Source organism: Oryza brachyantha, chromosome 2, assembly GCF_000231095.2.
Source record: "Oryza brachyantha chromosome 2, ObraRS2, whole genome shotgun sequence".
Lineage (NCBI taxonomy): Eukaryota > Viridiplantae > Streptophyta > Magnoliopsida > Poales > Poaceae > Oryza > Oryza brachyantha.
This window is the reverse complement of record NC_023164.2, coordinates 7659053-7680311: the sequence shown is the minus strand read 5'-3', so window position 1 is coordinate 7680311 and position 21259 is coordinate 7659053. Positions and strand designations below refer to the sequence as shown.

The 21259-nt window shown below is 37.9% G+C and overlaps 2 protein-coding genes across 2 annotated transcripts; both read right to left on the bottom strand.

The window, feature by feature from the left end:
* Window positions 1-2298: 2298 nt before the first annotated feature.
* LOC102713989 lies at window positions 2299-5515 on the bottom strand. The gene is made up of 3 exons (XM_015833734.1): window positions 5199-5515; window positions 4872-5123; window positions 2299-2660 (listed from the first exon to the last, which is right to left on the bottom strand). The coding sequence occupies exons 1-3, from the start codon at window positions 5450-5452 to the stop codon at window positions 2651-2653; spliced, it is 516 nt and encodes a 171-aa protein (XP_015689220.1). The 5' UTR covers window positions 5453-5515; the 3' UTR covers window positions 2299-2650.
* Window positions 5516-6054: 539 nt separating this feature from the next.
* Window positions 6055-9025, bottom strand: LOC121053475 (putative disease resistance RPP13-like protein 1). Its single transcript, XM_040520426.1, has 4 exons — window positions 8480-9025; window positions 6530-8059; window positions 6203-6295; window positions 6055-6102 (listed from the first exon to the last, which is right to left on the bottom strand). Exons 1-4 carry the CDS (start codon window positions 9023-9025, stop codon window positions 6055-6057), a joined length of 2217 nt encoding a protein of 738 aa, XP_040376360.1.
* Between the last annotated feature and the right edge of the window lie 12234 nt (window positions 9026-21259).

The following is a 21259-nucleotide window of genomic DNA, read 5'->3' as shown; positions in this document are numbered from 1 at the left end:
GAATTTTCCGTCGGGTTTTACGTTCCCATACCCGTCCCCGCGAGTTAAAATTTTCCCCATCACCATCCCCACGAATTACAACGGGTAAAGAATTCCCCCCATACCCGTCCCCGCACAGGGAATTAATCCCCGTGAGTTCCCCGTCCCCGCTTAAACAATATAGTATACATCTCAAATCATATATATATAATTCATATTTTATATTAATATAAATGAATATATATTCATTAATCCATATTATCAAAATATAAAATTATTATTTATTGAATATAACAATGAATATAATCCCATGACATGAAAAAATAAACTTAAACTCATATATTTCTATTAATCGGGTCTCCACGGGGAACGGAGACGAGGGACTAAATACCATACCCGCCCCCGCGAAACCCTACGAGGACATATTTTCCTCTATTTAATTCCCCACGGAGAATCAATAAGTACCATCCCGTCCCCTAATAGGAGAATTCCCCGTGGGGAAAGAGGTAACGGGGACCCATTGACATCTCTAGTCATTGAGCTTCGGGTACCAGATAAGTTGTCAGTTAGCTACTGCTATGAGCTCCTTCGGCTTCAGTTTCCGTTTGGTATATATTGACTCTTGCTCTTGTCGTCCGACTCCTTGTAGTGCTTTCTTCTCCTTTTTTGCCTTCGAAGATTATTGGGGCTTGCCATCGTGCCGAGCGGATCTTGACGCAGCACCTGAATTCCCAACTTCACACATATTTGGGACGAATGCCTTTGGATCATGTAGAGCATTTATGTATAGTTGTACTCCACAAAATGGGATGGCCAGTTACTACTAAAAATGATCGTCGATGGTCATGCTTCAGTCTAAGCTACTATCTGTTCAACATTTTGAAATGTTTTCAACTGCTGCATATCATAGATAAACAACTAACATATAGGAATTCCTTTTGTACCAAATACTGCTCCTTTTCTTTAAGAACCAAAATGCAAAACGCTCTAGCACAACCTTGATGTGTATTTCAAAGTGGCCTGATTAATCCATTTGTTTAATTCAGCCTCACCTATAATTAAATTCCTTGTCTTGGTGTGCTCCACTTTGGAAGCAGTACTTTGAATGATTAAAACATATCATTTTTTTTGTACACATCCCATTTGAAATAATATTTTTGATTTTTTGGATGAAAAATAATATTTTTGACTAAGCACACAAGGTAAACTTCACACATCATTTTAACTATTTCATCTCCTTTATGAGCTACCTGACCATAACCGAAGGAAAAGCATGTGCAGTTTGATTCTTTAAAAATCATCGACACAGTTGCAAGTCTACTCTATGCTTTATGAATATCATTTTTCATTACTGGACCTTCTATTTGCCATGCATGCTTGCTTGGGTCTTTCACAGAGGCTGCGTTCGAATAGAGACTTCTGTTTGTATGTTGTATAAGTTCATATTTGAAAAGCAGGTGTATCTCATGAAAACATTAGTCCTGCTTAGGATTTTCCCATGGGATGCTTAAAATTTGTTCTCAGTTTTTGTTTCTCAATCTACAATTTCATATGGACCTTTCCATATGGCAATTTGAAATCCTCAAATGTGCATGAACAATTTAAATACTAATTGAACTAACCAACTCATTTATTTATTGGACTTTTTTAAGGTACTCTAAGTTTTATTTGGACCATTCATTAGCCATTGATCCAATGGTCAATATTTGTCTTACCCCTATGGGAGGTAAGACCTCATAATTAGGAAATATAATAATGGTTTGCACCATTAAAGTGTGTGTCAATATGGTAACAGTAGCATGATATTACATACCATTTTATTTACAATTGTTTGAACTATGTCTCATAGTTATACAAAATATGCTCAACCAATTTCTAACCTATTTAAAAACTAACGTAAAATCCTTGAGTGAAAATTCAGTTTTAATATTAAAGCACCAATTTCCAAATGTTATTACCATTTTTTTCAATTTAAACACAAATTTCAAATGTTCACAGAATCAAGATATTTGAATTATATTTATTTGAGTATCACTTATTACAAATTTTGAGGAAAGATCGCATCTTGCAAGCTTCAATTCAATCGATATGCAAAGTCATCTTCCTGAAAACGTGCATGCAAAGTCATCAATGATAAGCTTTGTGTAAATAGGTAGTTAATTCCCTTAATTTCTGCCATGCATGACTTAATTGTGGATGTGTTTTCCATGAGAAAATGTGATGTGTGTTACTTTTTTCCATTCAAGCTATTTATTTATTAATTGAGACATGCAAACATATCTAAAATTACAAATATAAAATTAACTATCAATGGTGGAGATTGATTTGAAACTCTTACCTCCATAGAGGTAAGGTGGAGCACCTTAAAATGGCTCTATAAGAGACAATTCTGATTAAAACTGTAACTAAACCCCTCGAGCAAAACCAAATGTATGTGTGCACCTTTAACAGAGGCTTTTGAATCCTTCAAGCATAATCAGTGCATTCCCCCGCTTATCGGACTTACAATCACGAATTGGCAAAATAATTCTGTCTTGCAAGAATTATTTCAAACAATAAGAGACTTTGTGGCAGCAGGACTATGAAGAAGAAAACTGGGATGATAACTTGCAATGGTTGGATGTCCTTGTAGGCGCCCCCAATCCGGCAGCTATTGGCTCCATTTGGCCAGTCACTTGGACCTACATTGGTGGAGAGTATAACAATGATCAGCACAGAGCACTCAGGTCAGATAAGGACACCTAGAGTCAGAGAAAGAGAGAATCAAATCATCATACATTTTGGCAGCAGTTGGACTTGTCTATTTTGTTGCATATTCCTATGTTGTTTTAACTATCTGAATTGTAGGTCAAGGAGACTGTATCAGCCTGGGTCGGGAGCCAACTAGTGGAAACAATATGTACATTTTAAGTGCCATTATTATTTGGACTGTCTCACCCATTTGTCCAGTGTGCTGATAAAATATATTTTGAAGAAACCTTTGACCATTGATTGCTCACAAAATATGTCCTTAATATCCATAGAACCAACATTTTATGACAGCTCTTTCTGAAAGTATAAATCTATTGGTATAACTTTTATACACTAAATGTACTTACAACATATATAAATATTGATTTTTTTTAAATATAACCTGTAGATTTCTAGGGAGGGAGTAGTTAGTAATTTGGAGTATGGCCTTGATAATGTCTTTTTGACAATTTCACTATCCATATTCCAACCTTTTAGTTTCTTAAAGCTTTTTGTTTCATTGCCATCTGTCAATAGATTAACCCTGTACATAATAGCAATCCTGAGTTGTATCTACTTTCAAATTTAAAAACAGGAGACAAGGAGCATGATCAGAGAGGGGGCCGTTTCAAGAGCTTTAACAACAGTCAGAAACTAAAATCTTTACTAACAAATACTCGCTTAAACCCTATCGGATTTGTCAAAGGTGATTTCAGCTTGATGTCACACAATTGTATTCTCTACAAAGTAAGGTTAACTCAGGTTGGCTTTTCTTCAATTATAACATTACAAAGAGAACTCAACCTGAGTAAAACCTCTCTAATTCTTCTCGATTTCCTTTCAATATTAAAATCATTACCTAATAACAAAGAAATTTGTTTTGATTGGCAAAATGAGCCAATTAAGTAAGGAAATCTTGCTTTTTTTTTATCTAGTTGGCCAGCCCCATATACAATAACTAAATTCCAGTCACACCCATTTTCATCATTCTTGAGAAACGTTCTCTCAAGGTAGCATCCCACGTCCTGTTCTAGGACATGAAAGCTCTACTTCTTTATTCCCAACAAAAATACTCCCTGACCTACCTTGAGCTGGTTAGGACTGACCGGGACCAAAGAAAATGTTTTATTTCACACGAATAATTCAGAAAACATGTAGTAAAGTGTTGGTTCGTAGTCTCATTCTGACCAATGAAATCAAAAGTTGTTCCATAAGAATCTCTTTAATATATCTTAGTTTTGTAGGATTTTCATACCCTTGACATTACAAAATAATACTTTCATGATTTTTTTTCTTGGTATGTTTGTTACACTTTTTTCTTGTGAATTTAGGACTGACCAGCATGGTTGTTTTTTCTGAAATTAAGCATAAGCTAAACGGCTCATTAATGATTAAAAACTATTTTGTGGGTAAAATTTTATATACATGTTCTTAGTGATCTAAAAATAAAGGCTAAAAAATAAACTACGATGAAGTAACCCCAAAATCAACTCCAAATTTAAGTTTTTAAATTTAAATTTTAGCTTATAAGCATAAGGACAAGTGAAAAGATGAGGGCAAAAAATCTTGACATTTCCTTTCTTTTGGGTCCTTTTCCTTCCAGATGACAGGTGTTTTTTTGGAGAGAAACCAAATGAAAGCTGTTTTTGTTTTTAGAGAGAGAAACCAGGTGACAGGTGTTGATACTCAGACAAATAGGTCTCTTTCAATGTCCATTTCAAGAATTACATTGCCTGAAGTAGACCTGAAGCAGACCATAGAAATCATTACTAGAAGAAGGGTGTACTATTTCCTGCATTATCTTTAAGTATTTTTTTCCTTCATAATCTGATGTTGTTGTTTCATAAGCAAATGAAACCATTTGGAATAGAAAAGGATTGGGCAACTCTTCGGTGCATTTTACTGGTAGTATAAAAAGGGTATTTTTATACTTTGTTAATTACATGATTAGCAGTATTTTGTAATTTTGTTTTTTTTTTGCAGTAAAGATCATAATAAAAAGGACGATATTACCTCTTTAAATTTATACTACATCTAATATTGTTGGTATCACAGTCGTCCAATAAAAATAGATCAATGGTATGGAATAAATTCTACTAACAATAAAATGCACCGGAGACAGCCCCAAAAGGATTACGTAGTGTTAGGGACTGTTTATTTACCTTGGTTGATCCAGCTCAAGCTGAATCTGTTCAGCCAACCTCCTATCATATTCCATCTGAACATTCCTGTTCATATCTTCATCAGATATTGCCACATCTGTTGAAGAACCACCCTGGTAACCTTTCTCAACCAATTCCTGCGTTGAACTCTGTAAACTCATCCTAGGTTCAACATCCATTGAAATTTGACCAGCCACTACCACCTCTTTCATTTTCTTGTTACCCATAGCAGAATTAATATGGCCTCCATGACTGCCACCAGATTCAACAAGATTTGGATCAGAGAAGGATTATGTAGGTAAATAGGATTAGGGGCTACTTCTTTACCTTTGTTGATCTAGCTGCAGCTGTTTAACCATCCTCCTATCACCTGCCATCTGAGCATTGTTGTCCATATCCTCGTCAGACGTTGCCACATTCTCTTGTATGTTAGTCATAGCTTCTACAGTCTCCTCAAGTCGATAACACAATTCACCTGTCAGTAAATCAGGTGAAGTCGCAGGGAAACAGCGCGGCAGGCCATTAGGATTGATCATAACAATTCTGATTCTGATCCCATCAGTAGCATTCAAAGTTTCCATATCCACTTCAACCACCAACCCCAGTTTAGAACCTGCTTCAAGTAAATTGAAATAAGTTCTCGAAGTGCGAGGCACCCCAAGCACATTAACCCAAACAGTGTGAGGCTTGGCAAGTTTTCGACAGTCTCTTATTGAGACTTTGTTTATCTTTGCAATTGTGTCTACATCACAGATTGACTCAAGGTCTGGGCAACTCTCAATAGAAAGTTCCTGGAGTGATGTGATATTACTTATCCACAGTTCGTCAGGAATCGACACTACACCTGAGCATGAAATAATTCTGAGTGACACAAGAGAGGTGATATTGTCTAGGCAGTGGGCAAAGCAGGTAGATATATCCCCACAATCATTTAGGGTGAGCCTTTGGAGAGATGATGGTAAAACTAATCCCCTGCTCCGATTGAGATTTTGACAAAAACTAATTGCCAAATCCTTTAGAAATGGAAAACTTCCAAACCTTTCTCCGGGCAAGGACAGTAACCCTTCACAACTGGAAATTGAAATCGTCTCAATGACAGGCAGAGATTCTTTTGTCAGGAGGTCATCAAGGGTCGACAGTTTGTTGCAGGAAGAAATTTGTAGGGTAGTGAGGAATGAGAATGTTATAGTGCTGCTGCTGTCACCGCTACTGCTACTGCTGATTGATGATTCTGGATTTTTGATAAATTCAAGATTGTTACAATTGCAAATTTCTAACTCCTTCAGAGCTGGAAGGTTACTGCCCCACGCTTGTAGGGGAAAGGATCTTACACGGCCATTGGAATATCTCAAGTAGGTGAGGGAGCAGCAATTAATATTGTCTCCGAAATCCCCACAGTTATACAAGGTGAGCCTTTTGAGAGCCTGCAACCGCAACCAGTGTGAATTACTGATACTAGGGCAATCAAAAACTATCAACTCGCTAAGTTCACAAAATATACCAAACTTTTCAGTTGGTAGTGATTGTAACACATTGCAGCATAATATCATTATTTTCTTGATTGCTGGCAGATAAGGTGGCTGTACAAATTGGTCAAGGTTTAATAAGTTATTGCATCCATAAATGACGAGTTCCGTGAGATATGAGAAAATACCAACCCAGCCATTGTCGTGCTCAGCTAGAGCTCTTGATATATCCTTTAGGTCTGTGCTCTCATGTACACTGTCACTACGTCTATTAAAGTCACGGGATGATGAGTTGGGTAAGTCATGTGGCTCAAAGCAGTATGGAAGAGATTCACCTGGATAGCTTCGGAGAATCAGGGATTTGACACTTTCGGGAGGCTGAAGAGCTTGAAGAATTTCTACAGGAGTTCCTACCTCACCTTGCTCTTGTGGTAGCCTTGACCATTCCAGCGTAAGCTCGCTGAGATGTTCCTTATTCTTTAGTTCACCTTCTCTTGCATCTTCTGTGCTTATTGCACCAAGATTATTGATTTTCAAATGTCCACAAATTTGGTTGGCATTCTTCATCAATCTAATTCCTTTTCCATTCCCACTGGATGCATTAAAACACTGCGGGCCCTTCGGAGAACACTTAAATCCCCATGATTCAAATCTCCGTAAATTTCTTAACTTACTGAAGTCACTGGGCAGGCTTTCTAGCTTGCACTTCCTAGCTGAAAAATACTGCAATTTGTAGAGGGAACAGAATTCTGAAGGAAGACTTTTGAAAGGACAAGCTCCCGAGATTTCAAGGTACCTAAGATGCTTTGATTTGCCAATGCTCTTCGGTATCTCCTTTGTGTATGCACAAAAAAATACTCGCATATGCTCAAGGTCATTACACCATTGGTCCATTACAGAAGCTAAAGTTTTCTTCCGTAATGACCTGAAGCATAGCAGAGTTCGCAACTGTTTGTGCTTACATATGCTTAGCAGGTTGGTCAAGTCAAAGTCTGTGCTAGAGAGTATTGAGAGATGACGAACGCTTTGAGGAACTCTTTCGAAGTCACTGACATCTTTTAAGATAAAGCAGTCATGTTTTGAAACTAGTTGTGCCATATCATGCAGCAAATCATGGATTACAAATTTCCCATCAACTTTCTGAAAGAAAGACCTATTTACAAGGTCTTCAAAGTACTGATAGCCATCCAGGATTGATTCGGTACCTTCTGGTTCCACAAAGCCTTGTGCAATCCAAATTTTAGCTAAATTGTTCTTGTCAAATTTGTGATCTTTTGGGTAAACACCACAGAATGAGAAGCACCTCTTCAAGTGGGATGGTAAATACAAGTAACTCAACCGAAGAGCTGGCAAAATGTCAGTGTTATTTTGTTCCAGTTGCCATAGTTCACTCTGTAGTATATCATTCCAATGTGTAGTTTTAAGGCTCGTTCTCAACAAGCGTCCTAGTGTTTTGGCAGCTAAAGGTGAACCCTTCAACTTTAGGACTATTTGTCTTCCAATGTCCTCTAACTCTGGATAATTATTAGAACTCTCAGATCCAAACGTGCAGTGTTTAAAGAATTTCCATAAGTCATTTTTATTCAATCCCTCTAACGTAATGGGTTCCATTGTTTTCACTGCACAAGCAACCTTTGGAGATCTAGTGGTAACTAACATCATACTTCCCTCTAGAGGATTTGTCAAAGGTGCACAAAACTTCTTCCAAAACTGTCCATCTTCCTTCAAGGCATCATCCCACATGTCATCAAGTATAATCAAGAACTTTTTGTTCTCCATTTTTTTTTTGAAGAGCACGCTGAAGAGAATCCAAATTATCAGTTGTCACCTCTTTTTTAGAGCACTGTACAGCCTCTATAGTAAGCCTTTTCACATCAAAGTCATCTGAAACACAGATCCAAATTATCAGTTGAAAATAAGCCTTAACTCGTGGATCATGGCATATATGTTGGGCCAAAGTAGTCTTTCCAACACCCCCAATTCCAACTATCGGTAGCACAGGAACACCTGGTTTTCTGGGTCCACTGTTATTCAGTATAATCCTAGTTTCAATGGTTTCTGATGTACTTGTTGTTGATGCATCGATTGCGCTTTGCGTTTTAAGTGGCTTTGAGCTGGTGGTACGTGGAGGAGCTGTAACACCTGCTCGTAAACCCCTTCACGACCAAAGAGTGTCGTCTCAGTTGGAAAAGAGCTGGTCTCTGGCCGGACAGATTCATCAAAACGCTGGGTGGCTTCACGCAGACCCATTCTCTCCATCTGGCCTGAAATATTATCCAGCTTTTCCTGAATATCCTTCACTTTGCTAGAGTCCTGTGGGATCTCATGGTCAAGGAATTCAACATGAGCAGACTGGTTTGCATTTCCCTCTATGGCCACCTTCAGTTCATACCATCTGAACTTGTCAAGCAGGTCCTCAGCATCCTGGAGTTGTCGAAGAAGCTTAGCCACGTCCTCTTGGTGGATCTTCCATTCAGCTCGGGCAATCAGGTTATACATGTCAGGCAGAGTAATATCTTTGAGACGTCTTAAACCACTCTCTAAGTCCAATGCCATGCCTTGGAGCTGCTTCTTCCTGTCGCTGCTCCACCGGGATGTGATCGTACTTTTCACCAATTGATAGAAACTAGCAATCTCATTGATGCCAGCAATTGCCCCCAGGCCCCCCACCAACTTCGACAATTCCATGCTGACTGGAGCCTGCAAAATATGGCACCCATGACTTGTTATTACTTATTAGTATATGACTTTTTTGTGTGCGGTGCAGTGTAGGTGTCCGACTCTGATAAATTTTAATCATGTGTAGAAGACACGTCCATATCCGTGTGTACAGTAACAAATCCATAACAAAAATTACCAGGTGTATATAACACATATAATATTTTTATTTTTAACTAATAATATAATTAATATAGACTAAAATAACTATATATTACAATTCTACCTAGGTCCTGTGACCCTGGCCGGGTAGCAGTACATAGGAATGCACTGCGTGTGTATAAGAAAGTATAATAGAATGCTATATACATGAAGAAGACAGAAAATAAAAAAAAGTTGGCTATTATACAAAAGCTAGCCGTACATATGCTCACATATAAGTGACTTAAATACATGAAAGAGAAAAACAGATAAGAGAAAAATAGTTGATATATCTCATCTTACAGCTGATCCGTTATATAGGTTAGCTCTCATACAAATTTATTGCTCTAAAGCATGCATCAATTACTAATTAATTTCTTAAGATCATATTGCATTCAGACTAATTCTTGGGCACCTGTTTAGAATGGCGGTTGGAGCCTAGTTTTTTATGTGCAAAATAAAATTTTAAAATTGAGATTCAATGAAGCTCTCTAGCGAGCGCCGTACTACCGTTTTCAACCGTTGTTTTAGTCATGTGTAGAATATGATGGTTTTAAAATCTTGTCTTAATCGTATTATAGTCTACGTTAAATAAATCAGTTAATAAATATGTGGTTTACTGACTAATCGAGCGTCGTTTTCATGAACATGCCATTGTCTTTTATCATTTTCACCCCTAACCATATGGATAGAGATAGCAACGGGAAATTCCACGTCCGGTTTTATATCCCCATACCCGTCCCCATGAGTTAGAATTTTTTCTATCATCATCCCGGTGAATTACAACAGGTAAAGAATTTCCTCGTACTTGTTCTCGTACGGGAAATTAATCCCCGTGGATTCACTGTCCCCGCTTAAACAATACAACATACATCTCAAATGATATATATATAATCCACATTTTATATCAATAAAAATGAACATATATTCACTAATACATAATATAAAAGTATAAAATTATTATTTATTGAATATAACCATGAATATAATCCCATGCCAGAAAAAAATAAACTTAAAACTTATAAATGTCTATTCATAAGGATGTGGACAGGGACTAACGACCATACCTATCCCCGCAAGACCCAACGAAAACATATTTTCCTCCATTTAATTTTTCATGGGAAAATAATTAGAACCATCACCGTCCTCTGGCAGGAGAATTCCCACTGAGAAAACAGATAACTGGATCTAATGACATCTCTACATATGGATGTAGGTCGTCCAGGCTGGCTCCGAAAGGTCTATTGACATCTCTATATATCATGTTTATACCTAGATTATGCATGGGTGATCCAGACCCTAGGTAATTTTTGAAGATCGAACACGTGAGCGAATGGCCTGGCCTTTTCCTCTTCGGCCTCACGTGCGTACGGGCTTGGCCCAACTTATGAGTTGTTGGCTAGTGGTGTGTTGGTATCAAGATAACATGTGTTTGATCGGCCATATAAATGTCTGTATCAATTTTTTCTTATTTTTTAAGACCGAATATTCACATATATAAATTTATGTTTTATGTTTCTGTATGTATAAAACATATATCTCTAATGTTTTATACAAAATATTTTTCATGTATTTTAATTCAAATATTTATGCATATAAAGTTATCATGACAAATATGTCTTCCATACCATATTATAAAACTTTTTGACTATGCTGAGATTCATACGTGTTCTAATAGATCTAGACATATATAGAAAACATATACATTGATATAAATAGATGGATCCAAACAAAATTAAAAAGTCATATAATATGGAACAGAGCAAGTATGTAATATGTATACATATAAAGTTTATATACCAAATATTTATATTTATCAACTTTTTATACTTATGTTTATGTATAAAGCATCTAAACCTAAACCGAATGATTGTATATATAAAATCCATGTATATAGTTTCATATACAAAGTTTATATGTATACCATAATTTTATGTACAAACTTTTATGAGCTTAAGAAAATATATGTGGGTTTTCTGTAGGACATCAAATTCGCACATGTGTGGTCTCACACATGGGCTTTCTAGTCAGACTAGTCATATACACGAGGATCATCCGTTCATGCATTGTTGCCATGCATAAGCATCCGTGCAGTAAACCTATCCCTACGATGACTCTGCCCTTGACAAATAGGGTGGGTCTATTTAGCAAACGTTTGTGTGGATATCAAACACGCGAAACACATATTTAACTAACATACAACTTTAGACATATAAACTTTAAACATATAAATTTTACATTTATAAACTTTAAGTATATAAATTTTGCACATATATTTTTTCAGTATATATGTATATAAACATATGGATTTAAAAGTTGGAAATCGAATCCAAGTTCGAATTGGAGTCGAATATGTAAACTTTATATATATAAACATTAATAGCACAAAACTTTACATGTATAAAAAAGATCATAAGCCAAAAAAGTAAATAACAAGCGTTCGCATGAAACTGGGGCACGCGAATGTTCGCTACATAGCCCTTTTGTGATAGATAGAAGGTGATTGCTTCATGTAATGTAGATATGGGTTGGCCTTGTTATGGAACCTATCTCCTTTAGTGATAAGGTTCCTATTCTTGTGGACCAATCCAAAACGATTACGATGATAGAGTCTGTTTTTATCCCTAGCCAATCTCAACTTATAAATAGAGGGGCATGGGTGCCCGTTATTATACACACAATCTTTGATAATAGATAGAGCTCAACCCTCATATCTTGTGTCTTTGTCTCATCTGTGGTGTGATTGATCAGGAAGAGATACAAACTTCTACATGTTCTTGCGCCTCATCTTCTGCGGGAGGGAAGGGAGCAGATCTAGGCAATCTGTCGATGTAGCTTTTCTACAACACGTTATCAACACTCTCTACGGCCACGCTAGCATTGATGATCCACTGCATCTTCTTCCTCATCATCGCGATTGACTCATCACGACATCGAGCCTTCCTACGACAATCAATCTACGGTCAAATTATTGATTGCAATTAGTAGATTCATTAGGTTTTCTTTGTTTTCTCCATGAAATTGATGTCATAGTAGCAGTTGATTTATTTTCCTTCTTTGATCTAGTAGCAGATTGGTTTTCGCTGCTTTAGATCTATAAGCATCTATGGTTTTATGTTGAAGAAAACTGTGTGTTCTAAATCAAAAATTGACCGGGATGCCTTTCCTGGATCGAACATAGTTCAGCTAGGTCGAACCAGCTATCATCACCATCCTAGATCTCCCCCGCTAGTCTCTTGATCTTTGTCTCTCTCTCATCGTCATCGATGCCTCAGCTCATGCACCGAGCTTGGAGGCTCTCCGACTAAGGACCGTCATCGTTGTTGAAGATGTCATTGGTCTTGCGCCGGAGTCATCGCACAAAACCGCCATCGTCTTCAAAGCCCTATAAACCCATCCGCCATCGGCAATGGACCTTGATGCCAAGGACGGGCAACCGTCGCCATCAACCCCCTCACTAATGTGCCTTGTAGCTGTGGTGGGGAGGATGATGGGTCGATCAGCCACCGTCCATAAACCGGTCTCAGCCAGGACGCCATGGCTGAATGCAAGGTGGTTGTAGTCGCTAAGGCCCTGGCGGCCGTTGTTGAGCTCAGCTCGTCGCTATCTTGTGGATGCACGAGTCGCTCCACCATGCACCATCGAGTCACCACCGCACCACTTGCTACACGAGAGTGAAGTTGTCGCCTCTATCCTGCCTTTGGGCGATTGATGGGTCGTCGACAGGGCCCCCACCATGCACCATCCCAACCCTCTTTAATGTCAATAGTCAACAGGCTCCGACATTGGTGCCATGCCTAGGGGAAGGCGTGTTGGTTGGCAGATGTCGTCGTGGATAGTGGAGAGGAGAAGGGAAACCCTAATCCCCTCTCACCGTTCCTCTCGAGATCTTGGCCATCTTGCCACCTCTGCCCAACCGCCTCGGCCCACAAGCAGCTCTAGCCCAACACACATATATAAAATAAATTAGTAAATTAGACATCATTTTTGGGCCTTGAGTTGTAAATTCAGCCCATAAGGAAATTTGGATTGCATATGGTCTATGCTGGCCTAATAAGACCACAGCACGACGACGTTTCGTACATGTTACTCCAAATTACCAAAAATTTAGAGTAACCATGGTTGGAGCAACAAAGCTTATAAGCAGGTCCTCACCCACCTAAACTTCCAAGGTAGAACTAAACCACCATCACATCCACTTGTGGGTTACATAAGCCAAACTCACATTACTAATAGGCTTTAAACGGGCTGGGGTGTTACATATTCTTAGGGAACAATCCGAAGCGGTTATGTTGATAGAATATGTTCCTACCTCTAGTCTGCCTTGACCTATAAATAGAGGGGCAGGGGTGCTCATTATTATACACGTAAGATGTGTTGGGTTCATGGACGAGGTGGGATGTGTTGGATCCATTCCTGAATTGCGAGATGGGTTGGTCTCATTTTTCTGTTTGGTTAGAGGGATGATTTGGACTCTATTTTCTATTTGGTTGGAAGGATGAGATGAGATGGAGTGAACTCATCGTATGTTTGGTTCGAGGGATGGATGTGGGATGGCTAGATGTGATTACCTTTGTACAATGAGTTGGTGATGTTACGTCTCATCTCTCAAATAAAATTATGGGTTATTAGAATTAATATGTGAATAACCTAAAATATTTTTATGTATATTTATACAAGTAATATATTTAAAATAAATTTAACAAATGGAAATGATATTTCACAATTGATAAATGCAATAGACAATTCAACATTAAATATAGACTCGTAAATCTTTTGCGTATTCCCGACAAAAAAAATTATATCACAACCAATCAGCTCTATCTATATGACTCGGTAGAACATGCTCCTCCAGCGCGCCCCTGGATGAGTTGATCCCTCCGATTTGGAGGGATGAGTTAAACCCGGATCTGAGAGAATTCCAGGTCCAACCCATCCCCAAACCAAACAGGGACAGAAATGGGTTAGTTGTATCCCAACCCATTCCATCCATAGAACTAAACACATCCATAGTGTTTGATAATAAAGAGAGCTCTACCCATATATCCTATGTCTTTGTCTCATTTGTGGGGTGATTGATTGAGAAGAGATATGGGCTTCTACATGTTATTGTGCCTCATCTTCTGAGGGAGGGGGGAGCAGATCCAAGCCGTTCTATGATAGGCACTGACCCATGTTAGCCCATAAGACATCGTGGGTTGGCCCTATGTGGTTTTTGCCCCATTGTTCATGGGCTGGGTAGGCCCAGCCCTGCCCATCTGCATCCCTAAACTGGCCATGTTTAAAACCAGCACTGCCTATCCGGGAGTTACGAGTATCACCGTTGACTTAAAACCCATAATGAGATGAATCGATAAGCTCTAGTACTAGCTAAGTACCCCCTCCATCATTTTTATATGATATCGTTTACTTCTATGTTGTTTACGTTTGACCATTCATCTTATTTAAAATATAGATAATTATTAATTATTTTTATTATAATTTAATTTATTGTTATGGGTTTAAGTATGACTTATAATTTTGTATATTTGGATAAAATTTTTAAATGAGACGAATGGTCAAACGTAAATATAAAAGTTAACGGTGTCATATAAAAAAACACGTAGTATTTCAGTATGTGAAATGTATTTTCACTTTTCTTTATACTTATAAAACAAAATTTGAATTTTTATCTTACATTTGATCTTAATTTTAGGGGTTTTTTAATCGTATTATTATACTTTTATATCGTTAAAACCACATATACAAAAGTTTTATTTAGAAATTATTTATTATTTACAAATATATCATTTAGTTGCCCGTATAAGCTTAGCCCGTATCTTGGAATACCACTTGTAGCATGTTTCGTGAGCTAGGCTTAGCGGATAAAAAAGGGGTTGTTTGGTTGTCTGCATGAAGGTTGGCTCGCATGAGTGGATACAACCAACTGCTGTTGGTAGCCTACATGATTTTTCTAGCCAGGCCCAACTAGTGCAAAAGTAGCCCTGCAGCCAGGCCCGCGAGAAACGCACCGAGCGAGCTTCGCTCTCGAGCCTGGCTCGGTGCATTGCAGCGCGGATGCAAGCGCGTGCCTTCCCTGCCTCCTCCTCCCCACTGTCCGTCGCCGCCCCCGTCCGCCCGCACGAGGCTGTCCGCCGTCGGTCCCATCCACCCGCACGAGGCCATCCGCCGCCACCCCCATCCGTCGGCTCGACGGCGTCCGCCTCCGCCATCATATTCTCCGCCACGGCCACACTCCCATCTTCACGGTCGCGCTTGTCTCCAAATCCGCCGCCGCCGCACACGTTGGCGGACGCCACGACCGCGTTCGTCTCTAGTCACGCCGAGGACAGCCGCGCCCGTCTCTAGATCTGCCGACACTACTCCCGTCCGCCGCCGCCATGGCTGTGCGATGTCGCGCCGCTCGTCGGAGTCCGCCGCCACGACAGTGTGATGCTGCGCCGCCATTAGAGTCCGCCGCCACGACCGTGTGATGTCGTGCCGCTGTCGGAGTCCGCCACCACGACCGTGTGATGCCGTGCCGCCGTCGGAGTCCGTCGCGGCCGCCGTAGGCCAGCCGCAGTCGACGCCGTCGGAGTCCGCTGTCACCCTCCATCGAAGTCCTCTAGCCGCAGCTCAAATTTTTCGTTATCTTTTTCTTTCCCAGTGATTTTTTTGATTTTCTGATAATATATTTGTGCATTTCATCAATTGGTATTTGTGCGGCTCATATTCTGAGAATGTATTTGTGCATTTCATTGGTATTCTGATTTTGTGAGAATGTATTTTATATGAGAATGTATTTGTGCAGCTCATACTTCTTTTCCTTTATATATTTGTGCAACTCACAATTCCTGAAACTAAACACGATCTCATACGAGCCAGACTAATCTAATACAAATGACCAAACGAGCGTATGCGTAGGCACAGGATTTAACGTGAAAAAACTCCTCTAAGATAGAGAGAAAAAAACCACGGGAGACAAATCCACTGATAACGGTACGGTAATAACGGTACGGGATTACAGGTACAGGGGTTCCCCTAATTTATACCAACAACTTTAGGATTTGATCCTACGGCGAGTTTTGAAGTATTACTCAATGCTCTTATTTTGATCACGTGATTTCAGAGGAACTGCTATGAGCACATGACCAATTTTTCATGAGGTTTATCAGGAGATTCAAATACTTCGTTTTGGTTCGCATCTCTGTTGGGTTCTACCAATTTATACCAACGGGTTTAGGGTTTTATTCCCATTGCGAGTTTAAAGTATGGTTCACTGCTCCTGTTCAAAACAAGCGAGGTTCTCGTTGTCCTCAAGTTTGGTTTGTGCTTATTATAGTCCAAAAGACTATTGGCCGCATGGTAATTTTATCTACATGAGGTTTCTGGTGATTTCAATTTTTATGCTACAAAGGAATTCATCTTAAGGTGGAGATTGTCAGATATATGATCCGAATTATTATATGTAATGTATTTGGATTATATTACTAGTTTCCTACTAGATTTCTTCTAACCGTTTTCTACTTGGAGTAGGAGTAGGATTAATTTCCTAATAGGATTCTATCAGTATTTTCCTATTATGACTCATTGATTTCCCCTTATATATATTGTAAGCTGCACGGGAAGGGTGCGATGGCCTGGTGTATTCCCCTGCTATTGTAATCATCACCTCACATTGGATATTGCCGGTTGGCGCCCGTGGTTTTTTCTCGTAAAGGTTTTTCATGTTAAATCTGCTTCTCGGTTATCTGGTCAATTTCTCTAACAGTTAGGGTTATACGAACAAACAAACACACCCAAAAAGAACTCCACAGCCAGACTGAGTAGGAACGGCCAAATTGAGAGCTTCCCTGGTCGTCCTGGTCCAGCGACCAGCATATGCAGCCATTTGCACCCGCACATGCAAGAGCTGCACCCGCGCGTGCAAAATCAAAGACGATGGGGTCACCGACCTCACCTGTCGCGCATCTCATTTGTTCCCCAATCTAGAACAGTAGGCTCTCTTCCCCAACTCCGTCCGTCCTCGCTCCTCCGTCACTGCCCTCTCTTTTGCCGGCTAGGAGCTCACCACCGAGCTCCCCCTGCCAGATCCAGCCAACGGGTGGCCATCTCCTCTCCTCTACAGGCTACAGCATTTGATCAATGGGTTTGTCGCAGCCCACCACCCAGATCCGGCGACAAGAATCGTGCTGCCGCTGGATCCCACTAGTAGTTGCGGTGGCCGCGTGTGCCTGCTAGGAAAGGGTGGAAGACCGACGGTGTAGGGTTGGGAACGAAGCCAACGATACCTGCTTCTTTTTCCCTTTTTTTCTTTTATTTGCTGTTTCTCATCCCAGTTCTGTGTAAATCATGTTGTTAATATTTTCCTCTTCTTGCCGAATCTGGAATCTGAGTAGCTATTGTTTTTTATGGGATAAATTTTATTAGTATGTGATTTTTTTCTTTGCTTCTCTTCTTTTGATGTGATAAAATCTTATATACTTTTTATGAATAAGGTATCCTATAAAATTTTCACGGACTGTAGTGTATAACTTTTTTATGACTATCAAATTGCTATATACTTTTACAATAACACTATAGGAGAGTAACAACACCACCTAGAAATAAAGGGTGACTGTTACTGAGTTCATACAACCAAATAAACAAAATCTTCTTCATACAAGCACCGGAATCCAACCAACCAAACTAACTTCCCAGCCCAAACAGGTTGTATTCAAGTTAACCAAACACCCTCATTTTGCATGTCTCATCCTGGTTAAAGCCAACCAGGATCAGAGATACGGGCCTGGCCAAGGTCAATCAGAGATATAGGAACCACAAAAGACGGTACGGAAGGGCAGGGGAGGATTACTACCAGCTGGAGAGGAGAGCCTTCGTTGGCGCAGATCTTTGCTGTTGTTGTGTTCTCTTGCTCGATCGCCTTGGTTGGCTTAGCCGCTCCTCGGTAAACTGTCCTCTCGCGCCGTGTGCACTGTGAAGTTGGGTGCAGAAGGGGAGCCGAAACTGGGCTGCATTTATATGGAACTGCTCCACTCTCAATAATTCTGTCGATTAATGGCCACTTGCATAGTGGTTGTGGCCCTGGTGGCTGAGTAAGCATCAATTTTTTTTTCTAATTTCTCCTTTTTCAAAGTTTGGCGTATATAAAGGGATATCATATCCAACTAGCAATATATCCTTGCTAACGCTATAGTGTCATAATATTTTTATTCATACGTTATTTAGCTCTGTTAGTTAAACTAATTTTCCTAAAATAGATCTAATTGCTCCTTAACTCGATTCGAGTCATATATCAAACAGACATCTGTTAACATCCGATGATATTTAATGATATAAATCAAAGGATTGAAATAAAGTTTATATTTCAGACATTGCACAATTTTATGTATCCATAATTATATTCGACCAAATGAATTTCATGGCGATACTTTACCATCCACCCTGCTATTAAGCCATATCTATACTCCTTAAAGATGGAAAATTTGTTCATGAAATTAGAATCTATCTTCTAATTCATGTAAAATAAAGTATTTAGGCAAATTTGTGTAATTCCTGTGAACAACATTTTTTTATTACAATAAAACAGGAATACAACTTTTTTATATACAATTATTCATAAATCATGTAAGTGTATATATAGCATAACTATTGGAGTTATATACTGTATAAATTTATATTTTATATGAAAATTTTAATATATAAAGATTTGGTCTATGCATGACATATATAAAGTTTCTAATAGAAATTTATATTTTATAAAAAGTTTCTAATATATTTTATCGATGATATATGTGCATATATATTAAATAAATAATTTAATTTGGATCCAAACAAGTTGTTTATTTATTTTATGAATTATTTATAATATTGAATATTTGCAATAAAATTTGAAAAATACAAAAGTTCAACCATAGGTTCGAAATTTAACATCACTTAAAAAATAGTTCCCGCAATTACCTACGATTCAATTTAAACTCACGCATGTTTATAATTTAAATAATATACGTACATATACATTACAAATTTATACTCGTTCTTTTTTATTTGACATTGTTGAATCATTCGCGTTGATATATACATATAAAAAAACACCGAGTGAGTATTAGAAATAATACTACCATGTGAAAAGTATCTCTTGTTATTTAATATTATCAACTCGAATACACAATAAATATTAGATTATATATATACATATAAATGACACATCATTTAATTAATATCCAGTCTATTTTATTTAATGCCACTGATTGAGGGATCTAATGTTGACCATTCATATTGATATATGTATATATATGTATATATATATATATTATTTATAAATTTGATTTATTATTAGTAAATTAACTTTAAGAATGACGTATTTTATGTTTGCATAAAAACTTTGAAAAAGACGAACTATTAGATGTTGTAGATTTGACCGAGATCTGACATAATGGTATTTCTAATACTCCCTACGGTCTTTTTATGACATGTTGAATTTTGGAGCTTTATTTGACCGAGATTTAATACATGCAATTTGATGTAGGGATGATAGGTGGAAAGTGCACGTAATTTTGGGAGCCAGTAAATAGAAAGAGGATAGAGATGGAACGTGGACTGTCCGATTTGATGCAAATGATTTTAGCCGTTAGATTTGTATAATGAGTAAATTAAGTTTGTGTTCTATGGATCGATATAAAATAGATTTGAGTCGGCAAGAGCATTCCTAACATATATCTTATCCCATCCTCTTACGTGAGAAAAAAATATTACTCCAACAGATATCATCTAAAAATAAAGCAATACATATTGAAAAGAGAAACATCGAGTATGGATGTTCTCTCTGTTGGTTTCGAGATATGTCAACATCCCATCACAATTTGCGGTTCAATGTGAAACCTCATTTAGAAAAGGGCGGCATTGCAGGCGTACGTACCTATAACTTTTTAATTAATACTTACATCATATTTAAAATATATGATACAACTGATTTTTTATATAACTACATAAGTTTAAGCATTGGTCTTATTTAAATTTTTTATATAAAAATAGAAAAAATAAGTTATAATCAAAATATATTTAATAATAAATTAAATCACAAAAAAATAATAATTATATAAGTTTTTAATAAAATGAATATCAGATATATAAATTAAAAAGAACAGCATATATACTACTTTAAAACAAACCAATGATGATGACAGTGAATCTGCCACCCCACCACCTGTATTATTTTTTTACAAACTACGCTATATCCTTTAGTGTTAAAAATAATCTTTCTACATATTATTAATATCTTATTTTATCTCTACAATATAAATGTACCCCTATCAAAGAATATATGAAGCATTTGATGTACCATCCTAAATATTATGAGGGCATACTTTGCTAGTTAGCTATTAAATTAGCAAGGAGACGATGATTGGTAGTTGTACCGAACCCTCTGGGCACAACTTTGAATATTCAGCGAGGTTTGGCAGGATTTAATTTAAAAAAAAACATCAATCTCTACGGACCTTAAACATAGATAAAATAAAAAATTAATTATATAGTTATGGGAGAAATCGTGAAACGAATCTTTTGAGCATAATTAGTACATGGCAAAAATCAAAAATTCGTCTTACGATTTCCTCCATAGCTATGTAATTAGTTTTAATATTCATGCATATTTAATGCTTATTTAAGTGTCCAAATATTTCATATGATGTTTTTAAGAAAAGTTTTTGGAAACTAAACTGGCCCTTAGAATAAAACGAATAATCAAATTTAAAAGTCAACGACATCAAATAAAAAAACCAAAGGATAAGGATTGACAAAAATTATTGTATTAAAATATAATTTTTATGAAATAAAATTAATAAAATATTTTGGTACGATTATACTGAGTAACCTTTGTTCAAAACTCCCATCCTAATAAAAAAAAGCTCTATACAGGGACCCTGATAAAAAAAAAAGACAAAGAAAAGTCAACGAGCTGTCGAACCAAAAGTCAAACTACAACTGTACCATGGTTATTCGAGCAGCAGGTCAGCTGACAGCGTGGAGCTGGTGGGCCCGGGCCAGGCCAGGCCAGGCCGAGTCAGCGGCGACCGTTGCCCAAAC